We start from the raw sequence: 18,571 nt of genomic DNA, 5'->3' as shown, positions 1-18,571 counted from the left end.
TAGTTTGAGTAGTTTGAATAACCGCTGAGCCTATTAGATTAAATCTACGTCTACATATTTAGTTGAAAATGATACCGAACTTGACTTAGAACCTAAACTTAAACAATGATTAACCTCAGAAGTCGCCGACGCTGATCGTTGTCTGAGTACCCACAACACAAGCCTTCATGAGCTTACTGGGGGACTTAATCTGTGTAATATTGTCCTTTAATGATGGATTTTAACCTACATTACGATCATTAAGTATTGACATATTGTTACAGTGAGAGACGGCGACACGGTGAAACACTACCGCATCAGGCAGCTCGACGAGGGCGGGTTCTTCATCGCGCGCCGGACCACCTTCCGTACCCTCCAGGAGCTTGTCGAGCACTACAGCAAGGATGCCGACGGGCTCTGTGTGTCGCTCAATAAGCCTTGTGTGCAGGTTTGTACTCCATTGCCTTTGTGGCTCATTCAGCAAACCTTGTGTGCAAACCTGTACTGTACTGTATTTTCCTTGTACAGAGCAAAGCCACTAATATTTGCTTGATGCAATATTGCAGCTTTATACAGGACCTTAATATGCAACAAATTCCTCATATACTTTACGTTGCATTCGAGTGAGAGGAAAGCATTCATAAGATATCAAAGCTAAAGCAAATGTTACATCTTAGACGCCGATATAATACAGTTTATTGGCAAAACGCTAGACAATTTAAAGTAGAGCGTATCGTAATAATGCAGCGCGTCAGGTAGTCGCAAAAACGCCGTTATCTATAACAAAATATACAGTTATACCTTCTGAATTCAACCAAAATGACCTTCATACTTGTTTTCTCAAGCATTATACTTTTTCTACAAAACTTGCCGATTTTATTTAATCTTGCAATAGGTTTTGAAAGTACTCTGATGTAGCATTTACCACAGTAACGTCGAGGTCGTGACTTCCCGTCATTCAAACCGAAAGTCTGGATCTACACTTCTTACAACTTGTTTACTTGTTGCTAATTCCTTGAGTCTTACTTCTCCCAAACGTAACACCTTCCTTCCTTCTTGTCATATAAGCGAATAACGCATGTAATTCATTACCATACTGCTGTTGCTAACTTTGACCTCTGACAAAATGCTGTCTAATTTAATTTCTTTACTAAATGCCTTCATAATTACAATCGTAGAGCTGACACACAAGGTCTCGTCAGCGATAAAAACACGATTCTTTATACGGTTTTATTTTTATTTTTGAAAACTCATAAATTACGCAATTCACTATCAGGTTGAGCATAAAATGTATGATTTTCGATGGGCACCTTTGTACGTCCTAAGAAATATTACCAGTCTATGCGCGGGGATTCTTTGAATTTACCGTGTCTGATATTTAACTCGACTGCTAATACAAGCTTTTGTTCGACCTTGCATTATTCTAGGCCTGGTTTACACATCGCATTCCTGGAATGTCATGCATGTCATAAAGCTCTAGTTACTATATTAGCGATTAGCCAATGTCTCAAGCTCCTTGAACTTTTTCCCTACGTGATCTCTCGCGTAACGTTATGAATAACACGTGCGAATTCCAATACAATGCAACATTACATTACTATTACTGCGTCACACCCATTAAACTAATCTTTATAAATTCCTTCCTAATTATCCTGTGTTGCGCAATCCAATATCCGTCAACAGATTTACAGTGTGCGTAATTAGTCTTAGCCACTAATTGACCATCCGTTTAATTAATGGTACTGTAGGCGGAAAGGGTTTCCTCCACTTTTGCCAACGGTATCGATTATATTCAAGTTCTTGTGGCTCGGTTTATCGAACTTTAATTGCTTTTGGACGAGCAATCGATTAACTATATACTTATTTTTCTAAATCTACAGTAACTAAACCGAGATGATACATGATATTCAACACTAAACATAACACAACCTTGAATGGAATGTAATCAATGATTTCTTTAATACATCTGTCTATATAAAGCCATTAATACCTAAACAACTGTTGGTATATTGTTACACAAAAACAGTGGTCCGTTTCTAGATTAGGTATTTGGTAATTATTTAAATTATATATAGCTCATCTTAAACACATATGGAGTTATTACGTGATGTGTCAACAGTCAACCAGCTTTCATCGACTTCTTGTTCTAATTCGGTTATTATCATTTACATCACTTGCCGCTTGTTTTAGTAATATTGCATTCCGCCTACGTCTATATATTGCATAAATTTGCAACATGCACACTAATAGATACAATAAATATGACAGGGGTTTTGCCAGTTACGTATTCAGGTCCATCGTTACGAGTAAATATACAGTGAACAGATTTTGAAGGGACCTTGAATGTGGAATACTAATATTCCCTCCTCCCAATAATATAAAAAAAAATACGAAGAACGAACATACAAAACAAAGGAGCGCCTTATCAAATCAATGCTGAATTTGATTTCTTGTATGTTGATAGCGTACCTATATTAAATATCTATAGAAAGAGAAAACTACGAAAGTTTTTTTTAAGGTAGTTTAATAGTAGATTGTTAACCAAGGATGGAAAGTAAACCATATCATCAGAGTATTAGGTATTTCCGGACCGATACGACCTTCAAACCTTCAAGAAAAGAGCATACTCCCATCTTAAATGCCGGCAACGCACTTACAATCCCTCTGGTGTTGCAGGTGTCCATGGGTGACGGTAATCGCTTACCATCAGGTGATCCGTCTGCTCGTTTGCCTCCTGTATCATTAAAAAAAAATTGTCCAATAATTCGAGAGTGAGCTGGTTATTTTTACCCGAGTTAAACACTCTACTTTTTATTTCGACTACTAGGAAAGTCAAACACAAGAAACGTAGGTTTATTATAGGTATATTTCCTTAGAACAAATTATTGACAGATACATATAGGTAAGCAACATAGGTACCTAACAACAATGCAATTAAATTATTTAAAGTTTACGGTTAAATTTGAAGAATTTGGAAAAGACAAATTAATAGAGAATATTCGACCGAGTACTATTATTCATATTAGGGACTGGAGTTGGCGTCATTTACATTTTGGTCAAATAAAAATCTAAAACCATAGACAATCCTCTCTGAAACGGCCTTAATGTATACGCGCCTTAAAAAAAGTGAAACTAAATGAATAAATGTAATGTAATGATAATATTTTAAACATTCATCGTCATTTATATTGATTTATTAACAAATATTTACTTTTTAATAATAAAGTAAAGTAAAAAGTAAATGCAATTGACATATAACTTCGATAATGCTTGGTCTTAAAAATGCAGAAGCTAATATGAGAGCTTTTAACTGAATAATATGTCATATATGGCTGTTATCCGTTGCTCGAAGTACAAATAAAAATGAAACACTTTCCACCCTAGGGTGGGAAATGCAATTTTCTTTAGCCTATGAAAGGTGAACTTTCCGAATAGGAGAGTTGAAAAAATTATTGTATTGACGACAGATTCATTAATTAATGCCAAACATTTTTGCAAAGTCGCAGGAAAATCACGAACGTTCAAACATTAAGCATTATCGCTCCAGTTTCTGCCGGACGACGCAAGGCCGAGATGGCCCCGCTTTCGTCACGCACGCTGCGTCTACGCAACCGAACGCTCTCCTTGTGGCCACCGCTCTTTTGTACTAACTATTGTTTCTTCAATTCTTTATTTGGAAACATACATGAAACATACATGTTTTTAATTTGTTAGTCATAAACATTTTTGTTAAGATTGTAAATGTGTTGTATAGAAGTTATTTTAAAGCGATGAATTACAATTAAACATTCAAGTCGCAGTTGCATTAAAACAGACACCTGGGTGAAAATTTATTTTTGTTCTCTTGTAATTTGTCCCCAAAAAATGTGACGGAGGAGAGCTGTTTATATGGGCTGAAGTTTAGTTTATAATTTTTCTCATGTAAAATATGATCTACAGCTGGAAAGACATGCAATAGCACTAACATACAAAAAAACCTTTACTGTCCACGCAGTTAAGTTATGGAACGAGATTCCGGTGTCCGTGAGGCAATCCCAGTCTGTAGCATCACTCAATGAGAGGCATAAAAAAATAACTGTGTTTCTCGTGTTTTTATTTCTACGTACAATAAAGTATATACATACATGCATACATACATACACGTGTGACAGAGTGGTCACAAACAAGACAACAAAAATAATTATAACCCACCTAATAATGAACTTGGGTTGTCTCTTAGCCTAGCCTTAGTTCAATCGGATCCCATAAATTTAGTTTTCTTGTGCGACGTTTTATCGACAAGAAATAAAGTTATAATACTAAGCAGTCATATTCTTAAGCCATTATGTTACAAATGATGTTTAATTTTAATCGTATTACTTTAAACGAGCAATTCTTATATATATATATTTGGGGGATGAAATTTGCTATATGGAGGTTTTCGGGCACAAAAATTGATCTGGCTAGGTCTCTGGGAAAACGCGCATTTTTGAGTATTTATGTTTTCCAAGCAAATCTCGGTCTCCCAGGTCTCTACCTTAATATATAATTATAATTAATATTCCTTCAAAATAAAAAGCAGAAAACATCAATTACAATTACAAAACATTTTCCTTCAACATGCATCAAGGATACAGCTCAAGTGGATAAGAATCTTGGATAAAATTGCATATATATTTATTTACGCTCTTGTTGTACAATCTGCATTAACCGTTCGATAATATTGGTCGATAATGTGTCTTTGACCTCAGCCCTCTACCGATCCCATTGTCATTGCCGTTTATTCTGCCTTTCGATTGAGTCCAAGGTTGCATTTTAAGTTTAAAGTCGTTAGCTGGTTTGAAGAAAAAGAGGATGTTTAATAAAAAATTAAGTAACCAACGACTTGCTTTTTACTTTTTTGAATAAAAAATCTAAATAATCGCCATATATTCGAATGAACAACAATATTCGGGCACCAAGATACAGTCGGATTGATATTTATTTTGTATGTGTTTGAAAAGTTTAGTAACTTGCGTGATAGTGATGAGTCATAGGTACGTAACAGACGCAGGCTCGCTTGTGTTTGTATTATTTGATGAAGTATTATTAAACATGTCTGTCTGCTCGTCTACCACAATTTGAACGATGAATAATTAATTTCGAATATATTGCGGGCACAAACCACACCGATCCGAAAATTCCGTATTTTTGTTACAATTAACAAATGGTTACTTCGCCGTATTCTCGATGGCATGTAACGATTAAACAATTAGTGACCCAGCGTTTAATCGTTAGACCACCGCAAATGTAAAAGGCTATTTTTAAACGTAAAAACCTATTCTCTTAATTCGTTCCGGATAGATTAAGCTCTTTGGATTTCTATTTCTGTCGAGAGAATCTTATTAGTGATTAAAAGAAAACATTTTCTGTTTTAAGCTTGGATTTTTATTTTTTATTGTGCGGAAGTTCTATACTATCGACATATTGTAAATTGTTAAACGTCACGGTTAACTTGATTAATAGTTGAATACCTCTTTTGTCTGTGAAATTAGGTTGGTATATTAAGTAAAATATTTGATTTTATAAATCTTATAATAAGCAAAATAATTACTAAACTTGGAATACTAGTCCATCCATCATTGTTAATATATACATCCATTTGTATACGTATATGTTAACATTAAAATTATAAGATTTGTACGTTTGATATTTATGAGCGTGACGTACATTTATCGTAACGAACACTATTGTTCATTCAATTAAATTTTCTTAACAATAGTACGTAATTTTGTCTAATGAAGAGAGGTCTCTTAGTTCTTATATTAACAACCGTGCTATGATCGGAAATAATACAAGTTTTCGGTTCATAAAAAACCTTTATTAATTGCTTACTACAATTACTAGGTGCTCCAAAAATTATTGTAGGGTAGGTATTTGTAAGGTTGATGTGTTGAGGCACTTAAGTATTTTACTAATGTACCGATCATTATTATTGTTCCAGTTGTTTTGCACCTAAACTTGCAGAAATACTAAGCACTTACTAAAACATAATGTGTATCACCGTAAAATAAGAAAACTATTTATTACGACACACTCGCACTGGTTCCTGGTAGTGCCAGTTATACGACATTTATGTTCAGTTCAATAAAAAAATACGATTTTAATATATACAAAAATTAAATATCACCGTATACTATAATAATTGAAATATTTTATTTTTATACAGTATCCTATTGACCAAAGCGTTCGTCTTTGACGAGGGATTCCACGACCACAGTTAATATTACGAGTATTAAGCAACAACACAAATTTTAATAGACTTAGGTTTTACCAATATTTAGTCAACTCTGCCGTTTAAGTCAGATACATCGCAATAGATGCACCCTCCTAAGACCCTACATATTTTTTGTACATATTCCACTATCTATTCTATACAGTAACTAAGCGCCACTTGCACCATCCCTCTAACACGGGGTTAACCGATTAAACCGGTAACTCAGTGTCAAATTGTACTGGTAACCATGGTAACTCCAGGTTTAACCGGTTAACCCGGGGTTAGTAGGATGGTGCAAGTGGCCCTAAGGGTTCCAAATTGAAAAAAGGAAACGACTGTTTCTGAGTCCCAGGAGGTTAATGCACTAGCTAAGCCAGGGTAAACCACAACTCCAGAGCGGCGGTTTCCCAAAAATGAAATTGATACAAGCCAAATCAATTAATGTTTATATTTTATTTATTGCTACTACGCGGGCTCGTTTCTTATACCAAGTTTGCCGACCCCTCTACACCAGGCTAGACTCAACTTCGACATTTTCTCGCAGCCAGATTAGGTTCAATATGATGTATTGTATAACAATTCGTACTTTATGCAACAAACACGGCGGTGGATTACGTCAACACTGGCCATATGTATGTAAAACATTTAGGTCTCGTTACTTAGCGTGTCTAAATGGATAAAACATATTTTTAATGAATCAGAGACACGAATATGATTGAGATAGAGACGTCAGATAGATGCAATATGTATTAACTCCATAATAAAAAAATTTAATATGTGTGTTTAGATAATTATCGTGTTTAATAGAAATTAAATAGGACACACTTTGGTCTCATCTCAAGTTAACTTTTTCACTAACTCGACTAACTGGTAGTGCAATGTGTAACTGCAGTAGATCCAACCGGTACCCTACCTATTGAATATTATATCAACGACTGATAAACGTTGTCTCTCAATGTATAGTTGTGTGTAGTATGTATTAGTTGTGCGTGACGGGCAAACAGACAGAGCGTCGCGGTCGCTGCCCACTGGTTTCACGTTACAACGTGGCGTGAATTAAAAAGTGCCTCCACTTCTAGAGTTGCAGGATCACTTGTACTTTGGCCGTTCTTCCAAATCGGTATTGTGTCGATCCTTGTCGTTGAATTATCCCTGACCTTGAATTTCTTATTTTTACTTTAAGTTCGTACCTGGGGTTGAGGATCGACGACAGCGATGATCAAAGCTGAACTAGCGCCATCCAGTCTGCCTTTGTTCTCATGACGCTAACTACTAAAGAGGATTAACTCGTGACGCCTGTATACCGTGTCCTTCAGTATGTCTAAGATCTCTTCAAAGCTGAGTAAATAGGATATTATGTAAAAGTTTGCGTCTTCGATTTTCTCATCACTTTTCATTATTTAGGTCAATCGTTGAACAGCTTGGTTTAAAAGAAAATTGGAAAAATACGCGTTCTTCATCACAATGCAACTATAAATCAAAATTATTGCGCTACAATGTCATAATCACACTCTATAGTGCGAGTGACATCAGCTGGCTTTAATTTATCTCAGGTAATAATTGTTAGTAATGTTACAACATAAATTATTATTGCCCTGCGACTAATTTGTTAGACTAAACTCTATGCGATTGCACTTTGCAATAGACAAACATATAAGTAATTTAATCGCTGCTAAACCTGTTAAATTTTAGTTCAATTGAAGCCACTGTACATGTCTGAGTAAGTAAGAGTGGTAACAGACATAATATAACATTCCGATCGTTCAATATTCTCTACAGCTACACGTCATTTCGTACGTTTTACGTTAGGCATAGATAGATACTGTGCTAAAGATGTGGGATACATTAATATAATTTGTTAAATTTCTATTTCAATACACTTATTTTTATCGTTTTACTTTAAAGGCACTCGTAACATTTAAATAGAGTACCGTATCTGTAAAAAAAGGAACTAAAATAATATATATAAATGTCTACGATTAAATTTATTTGGAGATCATCACTATCATCAGTAATCTTAATTTTCGACCTGATAACCGAGTACTTCCATCCATCATTATAAATCAGTCTGCCACATGTCATATGCCAAGTAAAACCAACTCTGTCATATTATATTATATAACAATGAATACTTAGGTTAATTTATGAAAAACGATCCATTGTTTACAGGTTGAAAAACCAGTAACGGAGGGACTTTCTCACCGAACACGCGACCAATGGGAGATCGACCGTTCGTCTCTCAAGTTCGTCCGGAAGCTCGGCCATGGGCAGTTCGGTGAAGTGTGGGAGGGTCTGTGGAATAACACTACCCCTGTCGCCATCAAGACCCTCAAGTCCGGTACCATGGACCCCAAGGACTTCCTGGCGGAGGCGCAGATCATGAAGAAGCTGCGGCATAGCAAACTCATTCAACTCTATGCTGTTTGCACGCTGGAGGAACCCATTTATATCATCACTGAGTTAATGAAGAATGGATCTCTACTCGACTACCTTCAAGGTATGGACCTTACGTACGAATTTTGCATGCATTTTAGCTAACCTTGAGGACCATGCGCTTACTAGAAATAAGTTGCCTTATTTAGGCATTGTTCTAAAGTAATTATTTTATGAATATACATATTGTCAAAATTATTCAAAAGCATTGTTTTAAATTAGTATCATAATGGTTTTCTGCAGCTGTCAAAATATTTAGTCTTGCGAGGATTACCTTCTAAATATGACATCGTTTACAAAATTTACGATTTAGGCACGAGTTTCATACTTTCTGTAATAACGCTGTGACAATGTTTCAAGTTCCACTTTTACGTTTCGCAGATTGCACGGCACAATTTACATAACATTTGGTATTTGTTAGAATTGCCTAGATCGGCAGTGTCTCGCGAAAGCAAGTGTTCTAGATTAAAACAGATGTTGTATTCCAAAAACAATACCTGATATGATATCAGCTGCGGTGCCAACCTAACTATGAGAATAAACTAATAAACTGACTTGATGAGCGTCAAAACGTTGCTAAAATGATTATTTTGATATTAGATAAGTTAGATACAGTGATAATTTTTGCATCTAATTTGATAATGATAACTCTGGATATCAGCAAACGCGCTGTTATTTATGTTAAGTAGGTATGAATGAATTCTATTATCATTGTTTCGAATTTGTTTATCGTTTCTACTTTAGCCATTAAGTATGTATTTACCCTACATACAAAGAAGACTGGCACGCCATACAGCCGTAACGCGTTTAATTGATTTGACGTGATTTAGATTCATTTCTGTCGTGAGAATAATAGGCAGTAGGTACTATTTATACAGTACAGCTCTTCTTTTAAACATGTTATTTCTTTACATTAATAATAAATAAATATTATAGGACATTATTACACAAATTGACTAAGTCCCACAGTAAGCTCAATAAGGCTTGTGTTGTAGGTACCTAGACAACGATATATATAATATATAATTATAAATATTTAAATACCTAGAAAACACCCATGACTCAGAAACAAATATCCGTGTTCATCACACAAATATATGCTCTTACCAGGATTTGAACCCGGGACCATTAACTTCATAGGCAGGGTCACTACCCACTAGGCCAGACCGGTCGTCGCATACATTATGACCTAATTTTCGACTTGGTAAAAAAAATTGAGGGGCAGTTATGTGAAAACTACATTTGTTAGGGGTGCAATATTACCTTCGTCATTAAAGAATATTTAAACGCAGTCGAAGATGGGTGTGGCTGCACGCCGTTTATGTAGCACGCAATTGTACGAATATTCACATGCTGTTAACTTAACAGTGTTAAGTATAATTTTTCATCGAATTCGATAGTTGGTAAAATCGCAAGTAATAGGTTGCAGATTTAGTCGAAGACTACGAAACTGCTTACGTTATTTGATACGTTACGAAGCCGCAGATTTTGTTGTTGCAAAGTTAAATCTTACCTGGTCGGATATACAGTTTTAGCGTAATCGATAGTCATCACAATAAGGTTAAACGATTTATATTTTCTTTCAGGCAAAGGCCGCGGTCTGAAGCTGCAACAGCTGATCGACATGGCGGCGCAGATAGCGGCCGGCATGGCGTACCTCGAGTCCCAGAACTACATCCACAGAGACCTCGCCGCCAGGAACGTGCTCGTCGCCGACGCCAACATCGTCAAGATCGCCGACTTCGGACTCGCCAGGCTAATCAAGGTAAAAGAACATTTATAATATAATAAAGGAACAGAAGGGGGCAAGCTTATTAAGGTAAAAGAAGGCTCAAATAGAGTCGGTATGACGTACCTCGAGTCCCAGAACTACATCCACAGTGATCACACAGTCAGAGGGCTTAGCAAAGGGCGCCGCGAGATTATCTCGCGTGTGAGATAGATACCCATTTTTTCTGTTTTAAATCTAAACGTTTATTTTAAAACAGAAATCTCTGGGTAAATTATTCGATGCGCTACCAATAACCACGTATTTTTTACAAAGAGTCTGAAAGACTCGAAAAATCTCAAAATGGCATCCAAACGCACACACGTAAATGTTCTCATTACGTTACATTTACATTCCATGCAATAAATTATAGATTATTCATTCCATTCTTATGTCCCGATCAATCTACTTCATATTATCATGAAAAAAATACTAGATTTACCCTGATGCGCTATTTACGCGAGCGAGGCCGAATACTAGTGACAATAAATTAAATATTACTACCTTAATTACATCTTAAGAGTAAGTACAAACAAATCCAGAGTCCACTGCGACATCGTAATATTAAAATGTTCAGTCACCCGCAATTGTCTATAAATAACTATTCATTTTGTTCTGACATGTACAAATTGACTTCACAGCTACTACACAAATAACTAGAGCCTTGGCAAACGTTGAACGTACATGAACTTGTTACATTCAAAGAACCTGTCAAACCGACCCAATTCTGAATAAAGATAATTCATTTTCGAAGGAGCAGTCTGTGAATCAAGTTAGTAGTTAACACACAAAGTACCCCTAGTGTAAATTTAGTCGATAGCGAAACGTGACGTACGCGTTTGCGTTAAGTCTCATTCATGGGTTTTTGAACAGCGCGCAAGCGGGACGTTTTGGAAAGTCAAAAATCTCATACAAAATGACACTTAACGCAAACGCGTACGTCACGTTTCGCTGTCGAAAATATTTACACTAGGGGTACTGATTGATGTGACGTTGACATGCTGTACATGAATAGCCTAACTTTAATAAACATAAACAATCATACTTAGGGCACGGTCACAGTCAGCTTAAATACGCCTACTACTATACAAGACATAGTAGACATGCCTCTCCCAATGGTCGATACAAAGCTCGGTGCTTTAATTCATAGTCGCTATCCTCAAATATGTAATACATATGTATTGTATTGTAACACGGGCAGGTTTCCGCAACTCGACGCCTGACTGGCGCCTATTTTGCTTGAATAAATATATAATCCTATTGCAAAAGTGCCCTATTCATGGCGTTTTTCCCACCTGTTATTAATTTGTTGTTATGGTTGAAGATTTTCTCTCATTGATTTTTTAACCCCGACGGTGGCAAACAAGCCCGCGGCCCAACTGGTGTTAAACAGCCACTGTAGCCTATGGGCGCTGCAACTCTAGGTACTGGAGTTGCCGATCCTACAAAGCTTACAAGGATTCATCCTTAGGAGTATTGGAAACCTGTCTGTGTTGACCAAGCTATTCCTTTTAATTTTCAATATTAATATAAGGTAAAATTAAAAATAACGTTGGTAGCAGATATTAGGAATAACTCCGTTCTTGTTTTACAAGTGCTAGACTTTTTTTTCTCTTTATTTTTGTACAAATAGTTTATTTTTGTAAAAAGATTGACATTGGAAAACATTACATTTAATGTTGACAATACAGTACCGAAAAAAATATAGATTATGGTTATTATTTTTGTTACCTTAATTAACTTAACTATGACAATAAGAAGAAATTGAAAGTAGGTAGAAGCTCGAGCTGTATGAGCTTCTGCTCATACATCGGTATGGCAAATATGAATATTAGCATGCAGCATACTTATAAATCACTCATGAATCTCATGATGCTCGGTAATATTTTAGAGGACATGATGACATAACACAACAGACAGTTTGACAGTTGACGATCTTTCTCTATTGTGTTGGTGTATGTAATTTCAAGACAGCGTGACTAAATTATAATTTTCATGTAAGGAAATGCAAATGTGCTCGTTGCTATGATTTCATGGACAACATTTAATGTCATCCGTAAGTGTCTATTAGAACAATCATTGTGTGTGAACACATAACAAAAAAAAATAATTTCGTTCCACTCCGAACCATTATGTTAAATAATATATATTAACATTTAACAAGAACCTATTATTTCCATTTTTTGTTCGCGCACTATCCCAGAAAATAGGGAAAAAAAAAATCCTTTTTCATTGACCTTGAATTTCAAAACACAATCACGCGGGGGAAAACTCGGTCGTTCGAAGCAAATCCTATCTGTGGTCATATTGTAAACATGAAAAACCTGACACGTACGAGTTCCCATTCATCGTTAAAGTTCAAGTCTGCAGTGATGTCTCACGTTCCGATACAAACTTCATTCATCTTTATGTCGCTAACCTATTTCTGGCCGAGATAAAGCTAAGTGGCTTTACGTGCTTATTGGTCGTGAATCATCGCATGTTTACCGTATGTTGGAACTAAGGGCATAAATTAGCGTAACTAATTACAATCTAACTAGTCTGCGTGACTGTCTCCCGAAAGTTTTAGTCCCAGAGGGCCTACCGCGAATATCGAAATATCATTATTTGCCTCTCCACTCTATCACACTTGTAATTCGAGCGATAGAAAAGCAGATAACGATACCCTGGTGCCTTAGGGTAGACACATGCATGTCTTATCTTCTAATTTTCGGGGACCCTTCGACCCATAGGGATCTGTTGTGTAGATGTACACTACATCCATTGATGCACGTTTATTAGATGACTGCCCAACTAAAAGTACTATGTATTTCCGTAGAAGGCCGACTCTATCTTAACAATTTGGTATGGTTTTCATCTTATTTTGATACAACCTTGACCGTGACCACCGATCAGCGTTAGCGGCTCATGCTGCAAGATTGATGCTGACGGAATGCAATCAAGAGTCGCATCATAAGGTATTTGCCTCGCACTGTTGGTGCGCATGATATACCTAATAATGATAACATGAGCATGACTTAAGGTCGTATCATAATGAGCTGAAAAATATCTATGCCTGTATAGCTTCAGCTTATAAAACAAACAAACTAAAGCAATAACAAGTTTTGTATACAACTTAAATTCGATGTATTTTTTTAACGATGGTATTTGAAGCTACAAAAACTAATTAGAGGCATAGATATACCTTATCCTATTGTAAGTACAAAGTGTCAGAGCAATCTAGCTAGTCGTTCTAAAGGGAAAGCGTAACTACGATTGTATGGAGAACCGAGCTTGCTGCGAACTATTAAAAAGAATCAGCCCCAAGACTTGAACACCATGTGCATCAGTAGGTACTTTTATTGTATGTAAATCGGCTGACCACAGCACGTGATCTTTCATGTGATAGACAGGTCTAAACCACATCTTAACCGCGTATAAATGCGTCATAGACCAATACCTATAGGTACCGAATTAATGCTAGGAAATTCAAAATCGTTCACTGCTATTAGTTTATTTTATATGTATTTAGAGTAGAATACTAATGAGCTAATGGCAACAATCGTATCATTCAATATCAATATAAATGAGTCATCATTGTATACACCGTGTTTTTATTGAATTCCGTTAACTCCAGGGTATATTTTATAACAAGTAGTCAAATGTTGCATATAGCGTTGTTGTTACATTTAATTCAACCAAACAATTGAAAATGTGACACATCAATGTCATTTCGAACATCAATTGTCCGAGATAGTACTCACATTTTGTAGCAAATGTATACACACGTACTAAACACTAATCAAAATGGAAACAGGCCCTAAGGCAACTATATACGCTCGTTAGGGCGTTATGAGATAAAAATAAATACTCTCCGAAATGGAGTTAATTAGAATATCGGTGTCTGAGAATGTAACTTAATTTAGGCTCGGGTATGCACCCTTGAAATTAACGGAAAAAAATACACGGTGTATAGGTACAAGTATAATGTCCCGCCTCGCCTTTAATATAACAATAATAACAACACATTTTTTAATAAACAATTTTTACAAAAATCAAAGCAAAACCAAAAATTTTAATATAAGATGGTGTGTAGGTAGTTTCAATTGCAGGATACATTTCTAATTTTAGGTAAATTGTAGGTTTTCGGTTTAAATAAAAAAAACATTCACTAGTTCACCAAATCAAATCGAACCTATTTTTTTATTACCTCTTAGATTGTTATGTTAATGTTACCGGATTTTACACCTATTCTTATCAACTAGACGAGTGACTAACTAATGATTTAATGTTTTTTGTTATGCTTGTCAAGGTTAAGTTTGTCATGGCAAGATCTTTTTTGATTCAAAGTTTATATACAACAGGCGCATTAGTATTCTTCGATGCCTAGCATCTACATTTAAAAGCCAGATTTACTTAGCATGTCAAGAACTATTCTCTTACAAATTTTATTCTACGGCCGTCGATGTAAGAAGATGCAGTGAAAGAAACAAGATAATATCTGTCTGCAATACAAGAACATACACAACAATACACTTCTCATCTTGTCTCGTAACACTGACAAGTGTTTATTAAATATATTGAGACTCGTCACGTCAAACTGCTTACAACAATAGGTATGAAATGTAAATTGTAAGAACAACAGTGGCAGTCTGTGTTATTATATTTATTTTGCAGTATGTTTAATTAGCAGTCACGTGAAATATTTTTTAATTATGGTATGAATTCTTAAAGAGGATATGCTTGTTACTTATTTTATTTATTGATCTGTCTTGTGTAATGAATGTAATGATTTTACAGTTCTCTGGTTTACCTATACCTGAATAAGAAGAGCAGTTCACTAAAAAAATCAATACGAAAATGGACTGTTATATATATTGCGAGTCTAAATTATGTATAGAAAGATACACAGATACGCAAGCAATATTCTCCTTTGTTAACAACTAAAAATAATTTATCCAAACACGTAAGGATTTTTTTTAATAATGTTACAATGGTATGGCGTAAACGTATCATCCTATTCATATTAACCACCTGCGGTAAGCTACAAGTTACAATTCTACAAGTCTGCACTGGCCAAGTACATGTCGGGGAAGTGTTGAACGCTTTGATTTTGCTGCTTATAGATAAGATATAATTACAACGGTGATTTGTGGCTACTTGGCGATTGGTTATTGTGTGACCTAGCATTTTCGAACAAAATCCGGACACACCCACACCGACAGTTGATAAAATCATTTGCCCAAAAGTTTAATAGGTGAAAGAACGTTTTCTCAAACTTGTAATGAAATGTTGACACGACTTACTTCAAATTAGGTCCGGAAATACTACATATCAGGTGCGATGAGTGAAGATGATATGTAAAGGAATTTCATACAGCCTTACACACCTAGGCCTGTAAGGCAACCTTCTTTTGTTTTTAAACGTTTTGGCACGTCTTGGCATTCAACCATAAAAAACCTATAAGCAAAAAATCTGCCATTATGTTTTTTTTTCTTTTTTTTCTTTTTTGTGATTGTTAAATATCATTTCAGGAATTCAAAGGGGAACAAAAATTTCATTATTTTTGCGCTACGACGCACGGTTTAGGAGATACAGCCCCATAAAGTTTTTTTTTTCAGTCATGCAGAAATCATCATCATCATCATCATCCTATTTTTTTTAAATTATTTCATTGCAATTTTGAGAAAAGCACTATACAAATCTCGGCGAGAAACGGGGTTGCCAGCCGCGTATCCCTAACTGACCTCCTACGCTCGGCCGTCTATATCTACTTGGCCTGCAACCCTTCGTTTCCCGTCCTCTATAGTAATGTACTATTACAGCGTAAAGCGAGACTCCGAAAAAACCGTCCAAAACGTATTTAGTTATTTTTTTATTGTTGAACAGGAGGATGAATACGAGGCGCGTGTAGGCGCCCGGTTCCCGATCAAGTGGACCGCGCCGGAGGCGGCCAACTACAGCAAGTTCTCCATCAAGTCCGACGTCTGGTCGTTCGGCATCCTTCTCACCGAGCTCGTCACCTACGGCCGAATACCCTACCCTGGTAAGATAGCTCTAATGTCAAGTAGCTGTAGTGCACCTAGGAAACATGAGGCCCTGTTTCTCAACGCTGACAATTGTCAGCGACATATCGGCTAACAATCCCAAGGTGACAAATTTAAGATGTTACTTTTATGAAACTAGAATAATCGCGATAATTTGACAGTTGTACTTTTTTGACAGTTATCGCACTTATCAGCATAGTGAAATAGGGGCTAGGCCGCCTGTTCGTGAATTTCGTGATATAGGTATTAGGCCAGTTATTTATTTCTTTATTTAATCGTATGATAATAAATCACATAAACAATCGTTAAAATATGCAACGATCACCTGTTCCTTTGCAAATTTCATGTGTATACTTGTAGAAATAGGTACAAGATTTGCAAATAGCGCGCGTAGTAGGTAATGTGGGCGTCCGCAACCGAAAGTGGGCAGCCACCTGCTTTAATACCTAAACTTTTAAAGCCGGTGCTGCTGTTTCATAATCGATACCTAACATGATATTGCATTAAATGAGCCTTAGTCAAATTATTACCTGAAGTTGAATTTGCCGCGCGATCATGTATTTACTAGTATGTAATGAAAGTACACTTCATAATACATACAACCTTTTTTCTATATCTTTAAACGGTAGTTACATTAAGATTTTTGTACAAAATAAACATTTCCAAAACAATAACGCTTGATGATTTTTTTAATGTGTTGCATAAGCTCTCCACCATTGATTTCTCTTCTTCCGTGTCCCTTTAAAACAGCACAAGACATGGTAAAGAAGTTATCAAATGGAACATGAAAGAACAAGAACTGATTATTCAGAACAATTTTATTACTATTGATAGTCACGAAATAATCTTAAGTAAACTGAGAAATAAGTATGATGACTAATTGCTTAATTACCGTATAATGTACCTTTACGGAACGTGTCTAACGATTTGATTCGCTACTTATGATAGAATATTAGGTTTTATTATGGTCGTGATTAGCAATAGTTTCTTATAATTTTAAGATTTCCCAATCCTTATTTGGGATTCTCAGAACAATCAAAACAGACTTCAAATTGTTCAACGCTATATCAGTATTTATCAAAATTCCGCTTTAATTGAATCTTAAGTTATACTATCAAATAAAATGACTAAACCTAACCTTACTTTATATGGTTTGTGTTGTTATGTAAAAATGCTAGCACGGATTCACGATCCACTTAACTTCATAATCACTAACGTAAGTCGATTCGCAGCACATTCTCGAGATCTCATCTGGACGACCCTTAACATACGTTGATCTGTCCACAGGCATGACAAACGCCGAAGTGCTGCACCAGGTGGAGCACGGCTACCGCATGCCGTGCCCGCAGAACTGCCCCGCGCCGCTGTACGAGATCATGCTGGAGTGCTGGCACAAGGACCCGCTCAAGCGGCCCACCTTCGAGACGCTCCAGTGGAAGCTCGAGGACTTCTTCACCATGGACAACTCCGAGTACAAGGAGGCGTCGGCCTACTGAGCCAGGCCTTCCCTGCCGCCCCACCGACACGCGCACCAGCATCATGTATGTACCGTTATTCGCTATACTACTGCTGGTTACATCTCGTGTGTCTATAGGGTGGCAAAGCGTGCCACGGGCCCCAGCGCAATTTGGCCGAGAGGACGTGAGCACGGCCCCCATTTCATGAATTTGACTCGGGCCCCAGTTGATGGTCAGACAAGATTTCTGTAGCTGTTTAATAGTAATATGCCAAAAGTTGCACATCATATTAAATAAAAACTGTCATCTAATGTAAGTTATTAAATATGTTAGCATGATGTCACAGAACATACAATGCAAAACATTATTTTACTTGATTGATAAAATAAATGATAATTATTTAGTTATTGTAAATGTGACAAGTAAGTATACTGTAGTAAAGTTCATATTACTAAAACTTGATAATGTTATGAATCACTACCACATGGTATCTTATTTGCAATTATGAATGGAAATAGTAAGTAGCACATACTTTGTTGATAATAATGCACGCGGCAGACAACGAGCAAATAAGTGTACTCGGCACGTTGTAGAAACGTGGACCCCTATACGTCTACAATATTGTATGCCTCGAGGAATGTTAAAGAATTTAACTACATATTTTGCTGGATAA

The 18,571-nt window shown here is 36.2% G+C and overlaps 1 protein-coding gene across 2 annotated transcripts in view; it reads left to right on the top strand.

The window, feature by feature from the left end:
* Window positions 1-18,571, top strand: part of LOC133527589 (tyrosine-protein kinase Src42A) — a 97,538-nt gene that overhangs the window by 74,775 nt on the left and 4,192 nt on the right. For both annotated transcript variants that reach the window (XM_061864654.1, XM_061864653.1), the window contains exons 3-7: window positions 264-427; window positions 8,384-8,711; window positions 10,234-10,412; window positions 16,284-16,440; window positions 17,729-17,982. In XM_061864654.1, the coding sequence (XP_061720638.1) occupies window positions 264-427; window positions 8,384-8,711; window positions 10,234-10,412; window positions 16,284-16,440; window positions 17,729-17,937 (1,037 nt within the window). In that variant the 3' untranslated portion in view covers window positions 17,938-17,982. The remainder of the gene's footprint in view (window positions 1-263; window positions 428-8,383; window positions 8,712-10,233; window positions 10,413-16,283; window positions 16,441-17,728; window positions 17,983-18,571) is intronic.

This window comes from Cydia pomonella, chromosome 18, assembly GCF_033807575.1.
Source record: "Cydia pomonella isolate Wapato2018A chromosome 18, ilCydPomo1, whole genome shotgun sequence".
Lineage (NCBI taxonomy): Eukaryota > Metazoa > Arthropoda > Insecta > Lepidoptera > Tortricidae > Cydia > Cydia pomonella.
The sequence above is the reverse complement of the archived record's forward strand: the minus strand, read 5'-3'. Positions and strand labels throughout refer to the sequence as shown.